At 37.5% G+C, this 21,470-nt stretch overlaps 1 protein-coding gene across 2 annotated transcripts in view; it reads right to left on the minus strand.

Moving 5' to 3' along the window:
* The window catches only part of DSCAM (DS cell adhesion molecule), a 463,922-nt gene that overhangs the window by 104,559 nt on the left and 337,893 nt on the right, over nucleotides 1–21,470 (minus strand). For both annotated transcript variants that reach the window (XM_046940373.1, NM_001396519.1), the window contains one exon: nucleotides 736–932. In XM_046940373.1, coding sequence (XP_046796329.1) covers nucleotides 736–932 — 197 coding nt within the window. The remainder of the gene's footprint in view (nucleotides 1–735; nucleotides 933–21,470) is intronic.

Here is a 21,470-nt window from a genome sequence, read left to right on the forward strand (position 1 = left end):
AGTTCACAGAGCCCCACAGACAGATATCAGATGCCACATCACCAAAGACCTGCCTGTGAGAGAAGCAGAAGTGAAAACACAGATTATGACCACTTGCTACATGGCTTGGTCACTTCTGCTACTGTATATGATGAGTGTCAAATACTACTGGTAGCTGTAGATAGATTACTTACTATTTACTTATCTATGTGTCTTTTCCTTCTATTTCATTTTGAATCTGATGACTAATCTGACTTTGTAAAATGGTAGCTCTCAAGCCCCACAGAGTGAAAGAGAGGGAGAAAAAAAGGTACTTTAGAAGACAGCATTTTCATATCAGAACAGCTTAATGATTTTAGTGAAGATAAGCCTGATGCACATTGGACTAGATGTCAGATATTCTTTCAGCGCTTATTGGTAGTGTACTCAAAATTGAGCCATGCCACTTTTAGGAAGGACAAGCAGCCAAGGCATTAGCTGTGTTGCTTCTGAGACAAAGGATGGTAGGGGCTGTGAGTCAGGCTTGTTTTCTTATTGGATCTGGAGCATGAGAAGATGGAGATGAGGAGTGATTTTCCTGGGAAGTGTGATGCAGACATTTCCTCTACCTCCTCTTGGTGGCCTAGCTCTTCAAGGCTGTGCCATGGGTGGGGCTCTGTCCTTCTAGGACAGAAATAGCTGTGCATCGCCATCAGAATCAAACCAGCCAACAATCTCACACATGTAAATGTGTCATGGGTCACTTTATTTTCTTACCTGTAGAGTAGAGATCACTTCGTCTCCAACTTCCTTGGTGGAAACAAGGTAACGAGACATTTCAGGGTTAATGATTCGGTCCTCTTTCTCCCAGCGGACTATGATGGGTTTCTCTCCATGTGCTGTGCAGCTCATCTCCTTCTTTTGGCCTTGTGTTGCCAGGGTGGTGTTCGGATAGGAAGTTATCATAGCCGGAACTAAAATCAGACAAAGCAACAAAGATGGCATTTCAGTGAGATATCCTGACATAGTGTTGGCCTTCCATTCTGGTCTCATTCAGTCTGTTCATATTTGACCAGATGGTCGAAAACATGAGAAAGGATTTTACTTTTATGTGTCAAATTCTTAAACGTGAAGATGAGCCTCGAAGGGAACTTAGCAGAGAGGACCTGGGACTGGACAGTGGGGCTACAGAGACAGAAGATGAACGTCCAAACAAAACCTGGCTCCATTAATTTTGCTGCCCACAGTACAATTTGTACCATGATTAAAATAGGCATAGCACATAAAACTATTGTAAATAATAAGCATTCAGAAATGGGGCCTATAAAGAACTGATATATATTTCTTATTCCTTCTGGAGAGGCAGTCATATTACTATACGTTCATCGCAAATGAGCAGAAAGCTAATAGAAAGTACATTTACTTGCTTTATTTGCTGACAGATATATGCTCTATCCTTGCATATGACAGTAATGGCCTATCAAAATGAGGGCTCCATTAAACCAGGAGATGTACAAAATGAAAAGAGAGACGGCACCAAAGGTCTTACAGTCCATGTGTGTGCTGAGCACAACTAAACTGTACTGAACTGCAAGTATAATTAAACTGAAAACAAACCTATTTTGATTTGTGCTTAATACATCTGAAAGTTAGTTGTAGAATCTGCAGAAAAGTTGAGACATAAATGTCAATCTCATTAACCATTCAGGAATCTAATTTTTTTTAAGTTTTAAGGTATTCTCTCGCCTAACAAGAATTGACTTAAAATCCAAGTCTTTTCATATTTTGGAATTACAATTCTTTTTTTTTTTAAACGAGACGGTCTCTTTGATGTCCTCAATTGTCTTTTTCTTTCTATATAATTTGTCCACCAATTAATAGCAGTTAGGCATTTGTGTGAAGGAAAAAGTCTAGACAGTCTAGAAGTCTGTCTTTTAGTTATGGTCATTTATCTGCTTAGGAGAATTTAGAAAGCCCTTGATAACATTCAGAACTGCTCTCCCCGAAATATGTCAGTCCACTCCTTTCTAAGTATTTGAGGTGGACATAAAATGTCCGTTTGCTGAGGTCTTGCATTCCAGAGGTGCCTTTAGATCTATGATACTCATTTTTATGCTATGCATACTTTTTTTTATGCATGAACACTTGTCTCTCCTTATCACATCTTACTCACTCCATCTGAACTTCTCTGGGTATCAATTTTAAGAAGATGACACTGGCAGAGAAGCTGATCTGAGACCTTCTCAGTTCTTCCTCCTGCATAGATTGCTTCTATTACTACCAGAGAGCCAAAAAATAAAAAAATAAAAAAAAATTAAAAAGAAATCCTTATTTAAATGAATTACTATAATTTCTATTTTGAAATGTTAATATTTGGTGGCATGACCTTTTCGCATGTCAGAGCTATTGATGCTTGAATATGACGATATGTCAGAATGCAGCCATTTCTGTACAAAGGATTCCTGAACCATAATAAACTGATTTAAAAATTATCAGGGCTTCAGAGATGTGGGTTAGAATTACGAGTGGGATCTAATTACAGGAAAAATACTTAGGAAAGTCTTGTGTAAGACATGAGGCTCTTTAGTCAGTGATGTAAATTAGTGACAATTTATGTCTTGTTTGACTATGTTGCTATTATATACCAATTAGTTTTGTCAAAGAAAAGCATCAGAAGAGAAGAAATGATGAATGATCAGAACAGAAAATTGGGACAAGTCTGATACTATCTTCTAGATAATGGAAATAGCTTCAGTTTTACCTGAATTCTTTCCAGATACTGATACTCACAACAAGAGTATAAGAAAGGCACTTTCTGGGGACATCATCTTTTTGTGTCAGAACAAAGAAACTACTAAATCTCAACAGTTGTCGATTTGTGGGCCCCATATACATAGGTATGTGCACTTGAATATATCTGCCTTCATCTGCAACACTTAAACTAGACCAATATATTCCTTTATGCAGTAAGAGACCCAATTCAGATGAGTGGCAGGTTATTAAAGAATCCACATTACCATCATTAGTTTTTGTCACCCCATTTCTTTCTTCCATAATCTCTTAGGCTTCCAACGTGTCCCTTACTTCTCCATTTACAGCACTTTTGCACATCTCTCTCATTTTCCCTCAATGGAATAAATTCCAGTTCCCTTCAGTTCTCTCTGTCTTCTTCCTACTGCAACCTCTTCATGTTCCCACATGATTCCCAACCCCCCACAGACACATTTTCTTTCTCCAGTCTCATTTCCCTTCCCTAATGAAATCTTTCCAACATCTGAAGTGCCCTAAGTTACATATTTTGTCTAAAACTGCAGTCTTCTTCCCCATCAGTATCTCCCTACTTATTTACTAATCCAAATATCCTGTTGCCCTATAGTGATGAAGGGAGCATGTACACAGCCTACTCTGAACCTTTCTCCCTATAAGGCGCCTGAGCACTTACGGTGCCCATGCCTCATGGCAGGAGGTCTCAGCATTTTGAGCAGGTGAGCCTTACACTGGCAGATTTACCTTCCTCCTTCTTCACAGGTATCAACACATTGTGTATCCCACCAAAAAAAAAGGGATGAGGGAACTGAATTGAAATCCTATGGACCTTGAAGAGTCTGTCTCAGAGACTTCTCCATGTTCCACTCTCCTATGTAAGTGTCTACCAAGAGTCCCCTCATGGGTAACAGTACCAAATGAAATGACCATCTTGCATCCTTTTTAAAAAACAGAGGCTGGCTAACAAAACTCAATTTCTTTTCCATCAAACTTTCTTAATAAGTGCAGCATAAAAATGCATAAAGAAAGATGACTTCATTCTTCAGATGCAGCTTTATCCCTACTTATCCTTCCCTTCCTGTCACATAATCTTCGACACTGATTCCTTATTACCATAGCGATGCCTCACAGCTAAATATTTCCCCTTCCTCAAAAGCTAATTTTTCACTCTTCACAATTTATCTCCAATGGTCCTAAATCATAAGCTCTTCTTTTTTATCTTCCTCTATGTCAAAAGATTTCTGGTAACAAAGCCATGTTCCCAAAGATATTTTAGGCAATGTATTTCTTCATCCTCCAACTATCTTTAATCAAATTACTGATGCAAATTACTGAGTTAAATATACTGCCTCTATACTGACAAAATAATCTAGAAAACTGTAAACAAGCAAACTGAATCTATGGTATATATGTATGAGATATTCTCCTAGGTTGTCTTAAAAAGAATTTGAGTGAATGCATTTAGAAGTATATTGAGATTATTTAGATGTCATAAAATGTGGCATCTAAATGTGGATCCTCTCATATTCTTTCAAACACACACACATACATTGATACGCATTTATGTAAGAGAATTTTGGAAGGAAAAGTAATGTTGCCGTGCATGCGCAAGTATCATGTTCCAGCATTTTGAAGTAGATTTTCCAATTGGACAAATTAATCCAAGTCTCTTTCCTCTGGGGTTCTCTTCATCTTTCTCTGAAGCATGCCAGGTGGAACTGGCCAGTACTAAAGCTGGCCTATTGGACAAACTAGAAGATACAGTCTACAGGCTATAGTGATTTCCATTTCAATGACAGCAGAATTAACCTAGGAGATTTCTTTATTTAAAGATGGCCTTCCATATGGAAAGCTGAATTGTCTACTCATTTTCCCAGTTCAACCCATTATCTTCCCCTTCTTTGTGTCAACCTTGTAGGGAGTAACCTAATTGCTTTACACTATTAACAGCTTCATTATTAAAAATCAAAGTGCAAAATTCAGGAGTGGAGATTACTCTTAGTAATCATGAAAGTGTATTATACAGAATGAAAACCTCTTATTTAACTCTAAAATGAAATCAAATCTGGACCTTTCCTGAGATTCAGTAAAAATTCCTTTATTTGCCTATTTATTTTCTGTCACTGCTGAATGTTTTATTAGGAAATGAGTGCAAATAAAAAATGAAAACATTTAATTATCTTGACAAGACTTTCAATTTATAATTAAACAATAAATTTTCAATCAGCATCCTTAGATGATTCTAGGACCTAACGAAGTTCTCTATATATTTAATAACTACTGCTATCTGTAGTCTCCAAAAGATAATTTTTCTAGAAACATTGCTGTGGTGAGGAGAGGAATACAACACAGAAAACAACACAATTGATGGGAGATATCATGTGACACCATACAGTGTGTTTTGAGCTGTTTTAAATGTTAGATTGCTGCCCTTATCCAAACATTAATGAAGATTAAATATGCTCTTGAGAATGGAAAGGAAACAGCATGGGAAAAAAATGGGCATGAACATGGACATAACTGAACACAGTTAGTCTTTGAGTGTGCTTGATAACTGATACGTCCTGGCTGTTGCCAGTGATGCAATTTCTGGCACATTAACATGCCTCACCATATCTCCACAGAGCAACAGAATCATAGAATAATCCGAGTTGGAAGTGATTCACAAGGATCATGGAGTCCAACTCCTGACTTCACAGAGGACCACCCAAAAATCAAACTCTTTGTATGAAAGCACTGTCCAAACACTTCTTAAACTCTGACAGGCATGGGGACAACTGCCCTGGTGAGCCTGTTCCAGTGCCCAGTCACTCTTGCAGTGAAGAATTTTTTCCTAATATCCAATCTGATCCTCCACTTCTCCTAGTTTTAGCTTTCTGCCCTGGCTGAGTGTAGCTCCCACAGAACTTTACTTCTTCACTGGAGCATGCTTGAAATGGCCAATCTGAGGTCTGACAACACCCATCCACAGAGTAGCCCATGCTCCACAGAGTGGAAATGCCTACCACTGTGGTTGGATTCATCTTCAAGCATCTCTGCCAATCTAGTCATCAAAGACTTCCTCAACAGAAAGAAGGATTTCTAGAACAGTATTCATCTAACCAGGTGAAGTGTGTCCTCAAAAGTGCCCTTTACACTGATTGTTCAGGAACCTGCAATGCCTTGCTCAATTGCAGAGATGTGCTTTAATGATGGATGACAAACTCCATCTGCTTTTCTCATACAACTAGAGGTAGAGGACCATGGTCTCTAATGGTTTAACATCCTCACGTAAAAATAGCATCATGGATGAGGATAGGAATTTGGGTAAGAGAAAGCTGCTCCAAAGTTGAATTGAATTGTACTGAAAAAAAAAAAAAAAAAAAAGAATTTCAATTCCAATTTAATATTTAAGTCAAATTTAGCATGCTGGTCTAATACAGGGAGAATATGCTTCTGTCCATGACACAACAAAAATTCCTTCTTCCCCAGCCTACTTTTGCTTGGGTAAAAAAAGTTCATAAAAATAAATTACTTACATTTAAAAGGGTCAAGCTCTCACACTATAATTAATTGTTTTCTATTGATTACCTTATTTTCAAACGTAGTAGACAAGTCAATTAGCAAATAACTTGAATTCTTAACTTCACCTTTCCTTTTCTGTTGTGACATCTTTGCTTACTTAAGTAGCATCTCTCCAGAATTCAAATGGTACACTGAAACTAGCAGAAAATTTTATATCAGTGGCTATCTAATGGTACTTTAATGGTACTTAATGGTAATTCAAGCACACAGATTCCTGGCAAAACTATGACCTCCCTAGCAGTTAAAAATATTGCTCTTAGCCCTCATCCTCAAAATGAATGAACAGTGCATGTCCCAAAGGGTGAAAGAATGTTAACACAAAAGCAAGCATCCAATTTTTTGAATGCAAATTAATTTTACAAAAATAATGAGTGCACAATTGACTTATTTCCTCCTGTTTTTCTTTAGCTTCTGTTTTAATTAATGAAATACTGGAAATTAGCAAAACAAGTAATAATAATGTGTCTTCTTTCAATAATTTTAAACATGAATTTCGTGTTTGTGACCCAGTCATGTTCCTTTATTGTGAAAGTTCTCAGATACATATTATTTCAGATTAAATATTTTAAGAACATCAATCTCAAATATCTAAATATTTCATGAAAGTGAATTTTGAATGCACGTTTTATTCTATTGCTTAGAATTAGTAATGAAATTGTTGTGTAAGCAATACAACTCTCAAATAGAAATATTACTTAGCTAAGTCAACCAGTTACTAAATAATCAATATGGCATACATTTCAAAATCAAAAAGCATATCCTTTGAAATTATTTACAGCTGAAGTTTCAAACTAGGAGGAATTATTTCAAACATATAAGCCTGAGAATTTTTAGTAGAAAAGGAAAAAAATGATGACTTAATGTGACAGGCTGAATTGTTTATTCTACAGTTAGTTTCAGGAGTCTAGAGAATACATTACATAAATCCAGATAATTTGTTGATGAACGTATTTCTATTTATTTATTTTTAATAAAATAGACCAAATGAAATGACCTTTTACTCCCAAACTGCCCTAAAAGGAGTACTACTGGCTTTTCATTAGCAGCTTTTACCTGAACAGATTTCTGGAAGGTAGGCAACAGCTCCATTAACAGTTCAACAGCAAAATATTTCAAAGTGCAGTATGAAAAAACAGTACTTGCCATGAAAAAAAGAGACTGTGCACCATAGAAACCGCATCTTTATATTTAGTGAATAGAATTAGGACATGTAAATGATAGAGAAAAAGCAAACATGAGTGTGATCAGCCCATGTCCCAGCTATCTAAGTTTGCATTACAAATCCCCTATCTAAACAAGAGATTCAGCAGTATGTAAAACCTGCGTTATCAGAACATTAAGTATCCCTATAAGGTAATCTTGAAAAATATTCTGAAAGAATAAATCACCAAGTGAGAATGAATAAGGCTTCTATTCACTTTAACAGATGGTTTCAGCTAGCTATTCCATGGATACAAACAAAGTTGCTATGATTATAAGTATTATTCAAACATGCATTTCCAAGCTAGAACAGGCCTTGTTTGATGCTAAGCTTTAATAAGAATGACAATGATGTCTTGAGTACTTGGCAGCTTCACCGATGCCTCACGATCTGATTGAATATGTCAGGGTAAAGGCTGTGAACATTTAGGGTTCATATCTTATTCACTCAGAAGCAGTTTCAGGTCATATTATAGAAAAAGAAGTTGATTTATTTTGCATGACAACTATGAATTTTAACCAAAAGACACATTAATAAAATAAAAAAGGCCTTTTCTCTCAAACCACAGAGGCAATTCTTCCCTCTTCCTGAGGTCTTTTCTTGCATTAGTTTTATGTTTGTATAGTGCAAACTGCTGTCTTCAAATAATACACATGAGACCAGCAGCTGCTTATATTTTTTGGTCTTTCCTTTGACTTTGACATGGTATCAAAATGAATGCAACTTTCTTTTGCATTGTCATGCAGTTTCAATTCCCATTTTGTCTAACTGTACTTCCTAAAAGCCAAGAGAAAGAAAATGGAAAATGATAAGCTGACAGCTTTGTTCCCTGCAGTCAGTTATAGTAAAAGCCTGTGGAAATTTGTGACAAATTATTGCAATCCACATGAGGCACTGGAAAATCAGTATTCTCAGAGGTTGTTTAATTGTCAAGAAAAATAAGTGATCAAAGATTTATAAGGAATATAAACACATGAACATGTACAGAATTGTTATTTATGAAAGTTTAGATTAAGACCACCTCCTTTCACAGTAAATTAATGGGCAGTCTTATCACCATCATCATTGCTGAAAAGTATGGATGCCTAAAAATCTATATTAAAAATATGCATCCATTAGGTATACATTTCTAGGGTAACTTTCTGTTCCAGATCAATTACTATCTTTCTTCATCCTGTATAAAAGTCAGATTGTAAAAAGCAGGACTGTTAGAACAGTTAAAACTAACAATACATAATTTTAGATATATCCTCCATTGCTTTGATCTTAAATTGAATTCAGTCTGACATCAAGACAGCATCAAGTTTTAATGTTAATGAGAGGGTTATTGCTATTCCAATTGTAAAGTACAGTGGTCTAGTATCTTGAGACTTCCTAGACACAAATCAGTAAAAACCAGAGACCGCAGAATGACACATGGGAGTGCTCATTTTATTAGAATTTGTTTTTCTTTAAACATTCTATTTGTGCTCTTTCATGAAAAATAACAGTTTAGAGGTCATTTTTGTTATGGTGGTGTTTTTTTATTGTTTTATTTTGTAGGGCTTTTTGTTTGTTTGTTTGTTTGTTTGAAGGCAGAATATCACTGGAAAATGTGAGCAATGTGAGCTTTGATCAGGATGTATTTTATGACCCGGTAATTCTCACGAGTCTTTTAGGTTTTGGAGGCTGTGAAGTGACATGTGTAAATGTCCCTCCTAGTGGAAGAGCAGCAAGCATTAATTGAGGTATTGGTGGGCTTAAATGAAGCAGAAACATGCTAAGAAACTGGCTACAACAAAAATGAGTATTGGTGAGCAGTGCATGCTGGGACATTAATGGTTTTCATTCACTGCTCATTCATGCAAGTAAGTATACTTTTAAGCACGGTGACTTGGGTCTATAGCAGTACTGTTCAGAGCTAAAAAGCCATGAAATACTATCTGCTGATGTATAAGAAAGTGAGCTCTGGTAGAACTAGTCTTGCTTGGCCTTCCAGATGAACTGTATTTTTATTGACTGGATAGCTGCAGATATCCCAATAGCATCTGATACTCTAATGATGGGAAAAAAACTCAAAGATATTAAAAACAGCAAGGTACTCTCTATATATTAAGGTAGGCATTTGCTACTTAAATACATTAACATAAAATATAAATAAAATAAATATATATTCTGCATGTTAATACTATCAGAAAGGTGTTATGGCATTGTATGAATCATGAAACAAATCACATGAAATCAATCACGTATGTGTGGAGGTAGAGTATGTTCACAGAATTAGGCAGTTTCATTCATCTCAACCTCACTTCAGGTGGTTACTTATAATGCCAGTAAGTGATGCTCTTTTTAGGAAAGATTGGAAAGGAGATTCAACTGGGGAGAAGAAGAAACTAATAGAAAGATCTGAAGGCATTTATTTTAATGGATATTAATCTGTTTTTTCCAGTTAAAATTCCAATGTTTGCTCTTTGTCACAGAGATCATCAGGGAATGGTCTGTGTATGGTCAAAGCACTTACAGACTATTAGCTCCGCTTGTTGCTTAAAAAAAACTCACAAACTTGATTCACAATCTACTCTATCTTTTACATTTCGCTGTGAGGTCTTTTTTCTACTTTGGCTCCTCAACTCGCCAGAAGTTTCTACACAGAAAACAGATCTCTTTAGCTGGTCAAAAAAAGAAGAAAGATCTTAGTTGAAAGGGAAATCACCTTAAAGGCAGCCCAGGAAAAAGATAATGGACAACTTGCTCAAAGATATTTTTAATATATATGTCTTATGGAAAGAAGGAATTGTTAGTATTGAAGACCTATGAGAACTTAAATAAACACAGTATTTATAGAGAAAATATATACAATATAATACTTCTGAGAGTTACATGTACCTACAAACAAGTAGCCATTCTTAACAGCAGAACATCAGAAGGGCAAAATCTCACTTGTTTCAATTAACTCTAATGTTAGGACCCCACTTGGGGAATTTTTTGTGCTTAAAAGTTTTTTTGAAACCTAAAGGCTGTGTTTTCACTGAGGATTTTGAGACTAAGCAATTATTAAAGCTTCAAGAAAAAGGCAACAGCTGACAAGTTGGCTTCAGTACCTGAATGTCTTGGACCCTAATTTAACTAGGGTTATGGTTATTTTGGCTTATTCAGAGGGACCAATATGCTCATCCAGCTGTGAATCAAAGAACAGGTGCAAAGGAGTTTTGAAGCCTAATTTTATACTGCTATTCCCAATGTTGACACTATCTTGCTGGTGTACTTCTGTGTAACTGCGGTCAAGGGGTTTGTGTGTGTGTTTACATGCATCTGTGTATGCGGTGAGGATTGTTTTTCATGGAATCAAAACCAGAGAGTTACTTTGATTATCTGGAAATGAAGAAAAAGCAACAATCTTTGTCTCTTTCCCTTGACCTTCAGCTGTCCTATGGACTTCTCTTTTCAATGCTGTCTTAAAAAAAAATGTATCTATTTCTCTGGAGACCATGTTTACCCTTTGGCCAAGGGAAGGCATCATAAATTCTAGTGTTTCAGGCAGGAGAAAATTATAGCAATCCATCTCCTGAACAAAGCACGTGGCATGGGGGGGCTGCAGGTCACTTGCCTCCACAGTATCTTCTGACAGCACAAATGTAGTAAGGAGTTCAAGGGACTTGGTTTATTTTTTCCTTTACATCATATTTCGGATGAATAGGATCTCCTTTCTTTCACATACAGCAGAAGCCAAATTGGCAGCGGAGATAATGCAAAATAAGAAGAAGTAATGATGCTAAGCACAGATTCACATTCCACACTATGGACATTGAATATAATAAATGAAGCAGCTGGTTATGTGGTCAACATAAATATATATACATATATTTTAACCAGATTCCGTTTTCTGTTTAAAACAGAAATAGATTTCTATTTTAATCACATCCGTAAAACACATACATACTGTCAATACTTAGATCTAATGTTGTTATGTAAATTATTAAATTATCTTCACAAAGAGTTGGGCTCTAGGATCTCCAGGAGTTTTAAGTGCTGGTGCAGAACAACCAAATGTAGAAACACCAAGTTTCTGGTTTTTGTTTTTATTTTTTTTATTTTTATATTATATTCCTTTATAAAAGGAAAATTCCACATACAGTGGAATATCATGAGACTATACAATATATAACAACCCTATTAGTCTCATACAGAGGGAGGTCTTACCTCCAGGTTTTACAGAGGTCTTGTTTATGACACATTTTAGAGTTTCTTGTAAGTCAGAACGAATCTTTTTGGAACCAGCTCTGTTGGTACTTTGGTCTATCGTATATCTGACAGAAGAGAGCTGATTTCTTCAATCCAAAAAAATGTATTGGAATGTGCTCTCTTTGGAGAGATTGCTGAAAAGGGTTTGCTAGCTCAGTATTCAGTTGTTTATAATAAAAGAAAAGAGACTACAAACATGCAGAGTAGGCAGTATAGTCAAGCCTATTTCAGGATACAACCTTGAATCGAAATGCCCCTGCCTCTCCCTCCCCTTTCACTGTTTTACTAGCATGACAAACTGTTTATGCAAACTTGGACAAAGTCAATAACATAAACAAAGTGAAACAAGGCAGACAAGAATCGTTAGTTAATTATCTTCAGGTAATTCAAGTAATATTTGACTATATGTGCAAAATGAAATATTTCCCACAGTAGACACTGAGAAATACTCACTATGCTACAGCTTATAAGTTGGTTCTAAGAATACCAAGATGTGACACCAGCCAAGAAAGGCTTTGAAAACGGCATCTAATCACTTTCTTGTGATACCCTCTTGCTTTTTATGACCACACGGAAAGAAAGGGTTTTCTTATGTCCCTGACTACAGCACAGTGCCCTACCACTCCTTGGCTCTACAAGAGATAATCTGAAAATGGAGAAAACCCAGGTTGAAATGAAAATTGTATCCCGCTGTGAGGTCCCTGAATCTGGTTTGACACTGTGGGTGGCATCAACCTCTGAACTCCACAGCTCCCGATTCAGCCATTATTACCACCTTCTTGAGGAAGATTCATAGTTAGCCATGGCTAGTCAGGTCCACCAGTGCCTGGTTCTTGGGCATCAATTTACAAATGAAATCTGCTGGTGTTGACTCAATCAGTGGAACTTTGTAAATGTTTTTGAGCCTTTCTTTTAGTTCTCTGTGCAAATATCTACCATTTTCTTTTTATGTTCACAAACATATTTGAAATTAAAGAAATCACTGAAGTAATAATTTTTAGCAAGATCTTTTTATTTTTTTCATTAAAATTGCAGCAGCCATCAGCTGCTGTGGAAGCTTCCCTTCTTGCTTATCTGTCTCTGTTATGAAACTGGATTTATAGCACCAAGCACTTGCTGAACAGTAATGCTACTTCATTCACCATGAATATAGAGAGATTTCAAATAGTAAAGAGGCAAAAGGCATTGCTTTCCATTATCACCTCCATAGGCTATACAACTCCTTTCATAACCTGACTGGTGAGATATAATGCCAATGGATTAAGCACTTCAACTTTTCTTCTTTTTTTAATTGTGGAAACACTGTAGTAAGCAACAGAGTTGCTTGTCTTATAAAGACTACTATGACATAAGCACAGAAATGGTATGATTTGTTTCATGACTCTTTACTGCTGCTTGATCTACTCCTGGTATTTATGACAAATGAGATTTAGTTAGAGGTTATATAACATGTTGAAATCAGTAAAAATGTGTATTATAGTTTTTAACTTTCCCAAAATACTTTCCTGACATTTTCATTTGTTCCATAAGGAACTGAAAAATTTGCTTTGTGAAATAAAATATAATGTACAAGGTTGTGGTATTGTGGAATCAGAGGCAAAAATCACTTTTCTACCATTAAGTAGTTTTCAGTAATTTCTGTTCAGCTTCTACTTTAATTACTTTCCCCAAAGATTATTTCTTCTGGGTTTCTTGCTAAGAATGGACTGCGTGATTGATGGATAGGCACAATCTCATGTGAATACCCATGCAACTACTCATTTGCAAATAACTACTCAAACCTAGTTTTTTTTTGTTGTTGTTGTTTGTTTGTTTTTCTGGTAGCTGCTTGTTAAAAGGGATTTATCAGATTACTAACATCCCATCAAAACATTCTGAGATTTTATCTTGAGAGTCACTTGCAGTTTATTGCTCTGTTAACTGATAGAAAATCCATTTGTTCTTTGAAATTTGACAGAAAAATTCCACAAAGAAGAATTGTACTTTTGTCTCATAATATTTCATTGAGATTTCAGAATTGAAAGATACTAAAAAAAATAGTATCTCATTTTCACTTGCATTACTAGTAAGATAAATGAAAATAATAACAGGATTTGTATGACACCAAACTAATAACCGAATGTGAATGTTTTAAAAAAGTAGGTGCTGTCACTGTGAAAGCAGCTGTAACTATGACTTGAAATTGAGATAAAAGCATAGATTTTTTTTTATCATCTCAACTACCTATGTAAGGAAAGAGGCAGTAAAGCAGACTGCTCCCCAACAACAATTCCTTCCTTCCTTCCTTCCCTCCTTCCCTCCTTCCTCCCTCCCTCCCTCCCTCCCTCCCTTTCTCCCTTCCTTATCTCTCTCTCTAATAAATGAATTATTAATCACATTGGATGACATCAGGACATCTTGTGAGCAACAGTTTCCCAGAATTCCCAGGAAAAAAAAGGGGGGGGCTATACAACCAGGCTTCTTTGCCTGCATCCACAAACCCAACAATTGGCTCAAAGAGTTTGCTCCATCTTCGAGTATTTAGTCCTGTAACTTAAATAATGATGTTGTATTTTGAAGATTTAAACTTTACTGGTGATAGATTTTAAAAATATATAAGAAGTAAAGGATAAGCAGAAAAACAAGGAATCCACTCTGGATTCATCTGACACGGATTATGAAATAAACTTATTTTAAATGGCAAGTTCAAGCATATACAGAAGAACTGAAACTTACAGTCTACCATTGTGTTGTGGTCATGTTTGATCATACATACTAATTGCACCAACACTGCTTTCTCACAAGACACAATCCCAGTAGTACAGGAAGTATACAGCGATCAGGGTTATACAGTAAGAGAACTGCATAACTTTTCCTATCCCTGCCTTGTTTTTGGCTATGCACTTGGTTAGAAAATGCAGTGAAAAACTTCAAGAAAAAACAAAAACAAAAACAAAAACACAACCTTGTCTTTTAACTAGGCTTGCTGAATGCCAGAAGGGATATTTTCATTATATTTCATTTTCTGGGGTAGAATTACAGTTTACTAAAGGGTGACTTCCCATGTTCTTTGACATTTCTGTGTTTCTTCCTTTACTTCTAGCTGTTCAAGTTATTCTACAAAATTGCTTAACACTCCTGAAGACTTCCTAAAAATATGCCCTAATTGTCTAGAAAGTGAAGTATATCTGCAGATAACATGGGACACATTTGCTATGCCTAGAGGTAGTTACATAAGATGAAAAGATCCAAATATATTAAACAAAGTCTTTCCAAGGATAATTTGGAAACTTCTTATGTTGTATAGTTCCTGAAATGTTCCCACATTTATGTTGTGTACTTGACTTAGTTTTCTGTATAAGAGAGTGAGTGCCCAGAGATAGTCCTACAACTAAGAGCTCATCAGGGAGCTGAACTCTAGTGAACTGTGGGAAAAAATAAAGATGCAGTAATTTCTGAAGCACTTAAGAAAGTCAAAATCTTCTCAGCTTCATCTCAGCTAAATACATTCTTAATGCTGCTACTGACAAATAATAATCCTTTGATTTTCTTTCCACAAGCTTGTAAAGTTGTTGGCAGCTCTGGCAACTCCTTCAGTTTCTACTGTCAGCCCTACCAGTCTCTCGGAAATCTCACTGATTTCTCACACCTCACTATCCAGAGCTCATGTTCCTTGCCTCAGATTTTGCTAGAATAAATCCCAATAATGTTATACTATGTCTTTCCCCCTAAGTCTATATTCCTTTCTGAGCAGGCCCCTGTTGTGTTCTTAATTAAATGGCATCCCTTGTAGATAATGAGACTTTGAAGCAAAGAGGTAAAAAAAGGGTCAATGGTAATTTACTGGGATGGGTAATACCAGGGCTGATCTAGCTTCCAACTGCCAGACTAAACCTGAAAAAATAGTTTAGTAGAAACACTGGAACATTTGGTACTCCAATTCAGAAAACCAGAGAGGAATCTGAATTCTTATTTTAATTTTATTGAAATCTTTCAAGAAATGCAAAAAAAGATAACGTCATGAGCTGCCACGTCATTACTCCTGGTAAGAAAAGACATCATTCAAGAGCAGCCTGTGAAACAATTTTCCTCATTTGGGATCACCTAGAACTATAGAATACAAAGATGCAAACTAAACTTGCTTCAGACACCAAACTATTGCTCTAAGACAAAAAAAAAAAAAAAAAAAAAAAAAAAAAGGAGAGCACAAGCACCACCTCTACACAGTGAGGGTTTTGTTGTTGTTGTTGTTGTTTTGGAATGCCTAAACAAAATCAGTGCAGAAAGAAAAGGGACATCAGGTAATGGTTGCTCACTTGATAGCATATTTCATATTTGAGCATCTCCTTTGAGAAAAGGGATTTATTCTGTTACTGTACCTCAACAGATGAAACAACTAGCTAGCAATGTTTAAAAGTAGATTGCAGTAGAAGGAGCCCTTGTCAAGTTTACATTTTCTGAAACATTTGCATATCAGCTGTCTTGGACTTGCTTTGGCAAGACTGGCTCACTCATATGCATCTTTCATACACAATAATCTCTGTATAGAGAAAGCAGATGGAGGGACAAAGACTTCTGCATTGCTACTGACAACTAATTACTGCATGACTGCAACCGTATTATTGCTATTAGCAGACAGTCTATACAGTCTTGTGGATGAAAAAAATAACATCTCTGGAAGATGATAACATGAAAAGCTTTACAACCAAGTTGTTTGTCAGTGGATCCCACTTAACAAAAAGGTAACATAAAGGAGGAATTCAGTCTTTCTTACTGCACTAGGCTGTAGAGAGGCAAAAACAGCTCAGGTATAGGATCACCAGGCTGTCATCCAGGATGTTTTTGCATTTACCTTCAGACCCTTACAAGAGAAGTTTGTGGGGTGCAAGTATAGAGGGAGAAGTAAGCACCACCATTATGCAATTCATCTTATCTGAATAAGACACTGTTTTCAAACAGGATGAAGCTTCTCTAACTATAGCAAGAGCCTAATAGCTACTGAGACTAAATCAAAGCACAGCTAGTTTTGCTTGTTCTGGTTACACTGTTCATAGACTAGCCTCTGGTAGAGTCATTTTCCTCATCCATGCCACAACACTGCTTCTGTGAGCTACTGAGCTCAAGAGAGGTGTGCATGCCCCATCTCCAGCACTGCCCCTTAAACGCAGAATTGCAGAGTCTACTAAGAGAGAGGTGACATCCTACTAGATCTGCTGGAAATGGTTTGGATGCAGCCAGACTGAAGCTGTGCTGAAGCTGATCAGCCTGCAGAAGATAAGCCCATGCTTTGCAGAAACAATGATGGATCTCAACACCTTCAGGCTTGTGGGAGGATGCAGATAAGTGGTGTGGGTTGACGCTAACCCAACTGGCTCAGATAATGGCAAAAGCCCTGTTCCTGTGACTATCAGCCAGAAAACCTACATGCCAGCCACAGACTTGAAATGGTTGCTGCTGCACCAGCTTCTCTTTGCAGGGGTATAAGAGAGATTGCTTGTGCTTTTATAGAATGATAGCCACTTGGGTGAAATTCTGATGCAGCATAAGTCCAGAGGAGTTCTGTCCCTGACCTTTTTTGTTGTTGTTGTTTTTTTTTCCTAGGATTTCACTTGGCAGAATACAAGTTATACTGAAAACTTCTACAATCTTACAATTCAGACTTCATACATGCTAAAAAAAGAGGCATTAAATGAGACCTAAATGGTAGAATATTAAACATATATATATATATTCCTTTCTATGTTTAATAAAATCATTAAAAGTCTCCAAAGCTACTTAATATTGTCTATTACTATGCATATCCTCAAATCATGACTAATGTATTTTGATTCAGTCACAGGGCATGCTTAAACAATTCACTGCTGCATTATGCACTGCATTTCAGATGTTCAGAATGTTAAGTGTTTGTTCCCTTCAGTATCCCACACTCAAGACTCTAATGAAAAATTTAGTCATGATGGTATTGTTTATGACATACATAGCTGTGATACATGATAATTTCGCAATTATTTCAAGACACCATGTGGTTTCTTTTGACATTTTGTGACAGGCTGTGTTATCAAGCGCAATTGTTTGCACAGAAGACAACTGTGACACGTGGTCCTTGGGACATTATGTTATCTTCTGATAATGATGTCATTAACATGTGTATACTATAATTAATGACTACGAGAGCGATTCATTTGAATAAGGCTTATGAATCCATTTCATCTAAAAAGGGGAAAGAAAACCTATAATTATTTGGGCTCACATCCTGAAAGCTACTTACTTACAACCTGCTGCAGCTACACTGGGTGACCCATTAATTGAGGCATATTAACCAAGAAGCATTTATTCCTGTTATATTATAGCAGCTTGGATTAGAATCATTATAATAATGATTGTTCTCGTAGAGATCAATGAGAGAAACAGGAACCTAGCAGTGCTCAAAAACCCTTTGTCAACCTATCTCCTACCAATGTTATCCAGAAAATAATTATATTTCATCAGTATACATAGATAACTTAATGAAGCCGAAGACATGTAGATAGCAGACCCACTGCAGAGGGTCTTTCTCCCCTAAGCCACAAGACAGAAAAATAGACTTCTTACATCCTTGTCTGCATGCTGCACAGAAGCAAATTGTCTTAAAGGTGGTCTCAGACACATGAAGGTTTCTTACAAAACCTTAATTCTTTCTATTCCTCACTGTTATAATGAACATCATCTTGATGAGGTAAAATATAATCTATTTTTTTACATCTAATTTTTGCCAATATGTATGACCGATGTCCTGGTGTTAGTCATATTATGATTTTAGTATAGCGCATGTTGTGCTTTTACTACAAATTCAATTATCCCTTTCAACACTTACAGATTACTGAAAAAACAGATATATTTATACCCTCCAATTTGTTTGCAAGCCCAATGTTTCACTCCCCTCCCTTCAGACTAGCGAAATTCCTCAGACTATTTTGCTTTATTTGAATTTTCAGAAGGCTATCTTTGGGCATGCAGAATATTTTCAGACAGATGTATGCATTTAAGAATAGCCACACAAGAATAGCTGAGAGTGAACAAAATTGCCAACCTGCCACAGTCACAGTCCTCAGGAAAATTGCCTATGATTTGTCTAAAGAGATTGGAATGAGACCAGAATCTTGTGAAGATATTTGAAAAAAAAAAATTGTTTGCAGAAGCTAGAGCTGATGAAGGCTGGATCACGCTGAATTCTCCAAGTAGATGAAAATAGCAGCTCCACATAGTTAAGCACAGATATGAAAAGAAAATCTGTCTCCATGTTTATCCTACTGTCCCTACTTCTGTCACGGAGTTACCTAGATAGATCTGTGCCCATGACAGGGGGGCAGTAGGCTTGCGGGCCCCCCCCCCCCCGGCTTCCCGAGAAAAAACGAAGCAGCGGCAACAATCTAAGAAGGAGAACTTATTTTACTAACTATGATGTTGGGATGCAAGATGACACGATACAATACAATCTAATTGGGAGTAAGGATAATAAACCAAATGAAATGAGGGAGAGAGCGAAAGAGCGATAGAGAGGGAGAGAGAGAGAGAGTGAGAGAGTTTCCGAAACCGAAAGCCTTACTTGATGAAGGCGCCCGGCTTGGAAAGCACACCCACTCCTCTCCCGGCAGCAAGCGAAAGTGAAGAAGAACCGCGCACAACCAGATGACGTATCTTCCGTGATGTGTCTTCCTTCTCTGACCGTGAGGTCCTCTGGGATACGTAGTTCTTCTCTTTTGTCCATGATGTTATGATGTGGAATACCAATAGCGAAGTTACAAAACCATGACAACTTCCATTTCTGCTCAAAAGATGCTCCTTGAAATCATCCTCAAGTGAATAAATCAGTCATGTCACCCACAGGCATGGGATAGGAGAGGAGGGAAATGGGGAACTACAACCAGAGCTACTGCTTTTGGGGGCCTCATAACCTCCAAAGGACAAGTTTTGAACTGAATTCAATGATTGGTTGGATATATTCCCGCAAAACCAAGTCAACAAAACTTTTTCAAGAGATACCACCACCTTAGTTGTTTCTGTCTATCTGTTTCATAGAATAGAATCATAGAATTGTTAGAGTTGGAAGGACTCCTTAATGACCATCTAGTCTAACTCCCTTGCAATGAATTAACAGGGACACCTTCAGCTAGATCAGGTTGCTCAGAGCCCCGCCCAGCCTGACCTTAAATGTCTACAGGGATGGGACATCCATCACATCTCTGGGCAACCTGTGCCAGCACCTCACCACCCTCACTGTAAAAGATTTTTTCCTTATAGCCAACCTAAAACTCCACTCTTTTAGCTTGAAACCATTTCCCCTTGTCCTATCATAACAAACACTGTTGAAGAGCTTGTCCCCTTCCTTCTTATAGTCCCCCTTTAAATAATGAAATACTGCTCTCAGCTCTCCCCAGAGCCTTCTCTTTTCCAGGATGAACAGCCCCAGCTCTCTCAGCCTGATCTCGTAGGAAAGGTGTTCCATCCCTTGGATCATTTTTGTGGCCCTCTGGATGCACTCCAATAGGTCCACATCTCTCCTGTACTGAGGACTCCCCATCTGGACGCAGTACTCCAGGTGAGGTCTCACCAGCACAGAGCAGAGGGGCAGCATCACCTCCCTCACCCTGCTGGCCACGCTTCTTTGGATGTAGCCCAAGATATGGTTGGCTTTCTGGGCTACAAATATGCCCTCTTTTATTTTCTTTTTCTGGTTTACATAACTGTAGAAGCCTTTCTTATTTTTTCTTTACATCCTTTGCCAAGCCTAATTCCAGTTGGGCCTTGGACTTTCTGACCCTATCACTAAACAACTTAGCAGAACCCCTGTACTCCTCCCAGAGTAACTATCGCTGTTTTCACTGCCTGTGCATTTTCTTCTTGCTCTTCAGTTTGATCAGCAGGTCCTGGTTCAGCTATGCTGGTCTCTTGCCTTTCTTTCCTGACTTCCTACACCTGGGGATGGAGAGCTCTTGAGCCCTAAGGAAAGCTTTCCTAAAGATTTGCCAGCTCTGCTCTGTTCCCTTGCCCTTGAGGACAGATTCCCAGGGGATTTTGTTGACTAACTCCTTGAAGAGCTGGAAGCTGGCTTTCCCAAAATTTAGCATCCTGATTTTACTCTTTGCCTGTCCCATATCCCTTAGGACCGTAAACTCACTTATGTTGGTGAGCAACAGGTCCATTATTGCATCCCCCCTGGTGGGGCTATCTCCTGTTTGCCTTGGCAAATTATCCTTGATACATTCCAAGAGCCTCCTGTATTGCCTACATCTCACTGTGCTACTTTTCCAGAGATGTCAGGGTGCTTGAAATTCTCCAGTAGGATGAGATTCTGCAACTGTGATGCCTCCTGTAGCTGGAAGAAGAAGTCTTCATCAACAGGATCTGCTTAATCTGGTGGCCCAAGCACAAGGCTCCCTTTGTTGCCTCAGTCTGTAACTCTCAGTCATGAGCTTTTGACTTGATCATGGCCATTATTCAGGGACAGCTCTTCATACTCTATTCCCCTCTTGATGCAGAGAGCAACACATAAAAGCCATTACATGATTTGCATAAAAGGTCTGAAAGCCCCTCACTTACTACCTTGTTGAATGAATATTAAATGGATACATGTGCCACATTCTCCCCTCTGTTTCCCTGTGTCATCACTTCAGCAATGTCTCATCAGTATCTAACAGGCTCCACTAGATTTATGGGAGAAAGTACACAGATCCCACATGACATGAGGCATTTAGATGTTTTATAATATTTCATGTAGTATGACATTCTTTTTTTCTGGGCA

The sequence above is a fragment of the Gallus gallus genome, chromosome 1 (genome assembly GCF_016699485.2).
Source record: "Gallus gallus isolate bGalGal1 chromosome 1, bGalGal1.mat.broiler.GRCg7b, whole genome shotgun sequence".
Taxonomy (NCBI): domain Eukaryota; kingdom Metazoa; phylum Chordata; class Aves; order Galliformes; family Phasianidae; genus Gallus; species Gallus gallus.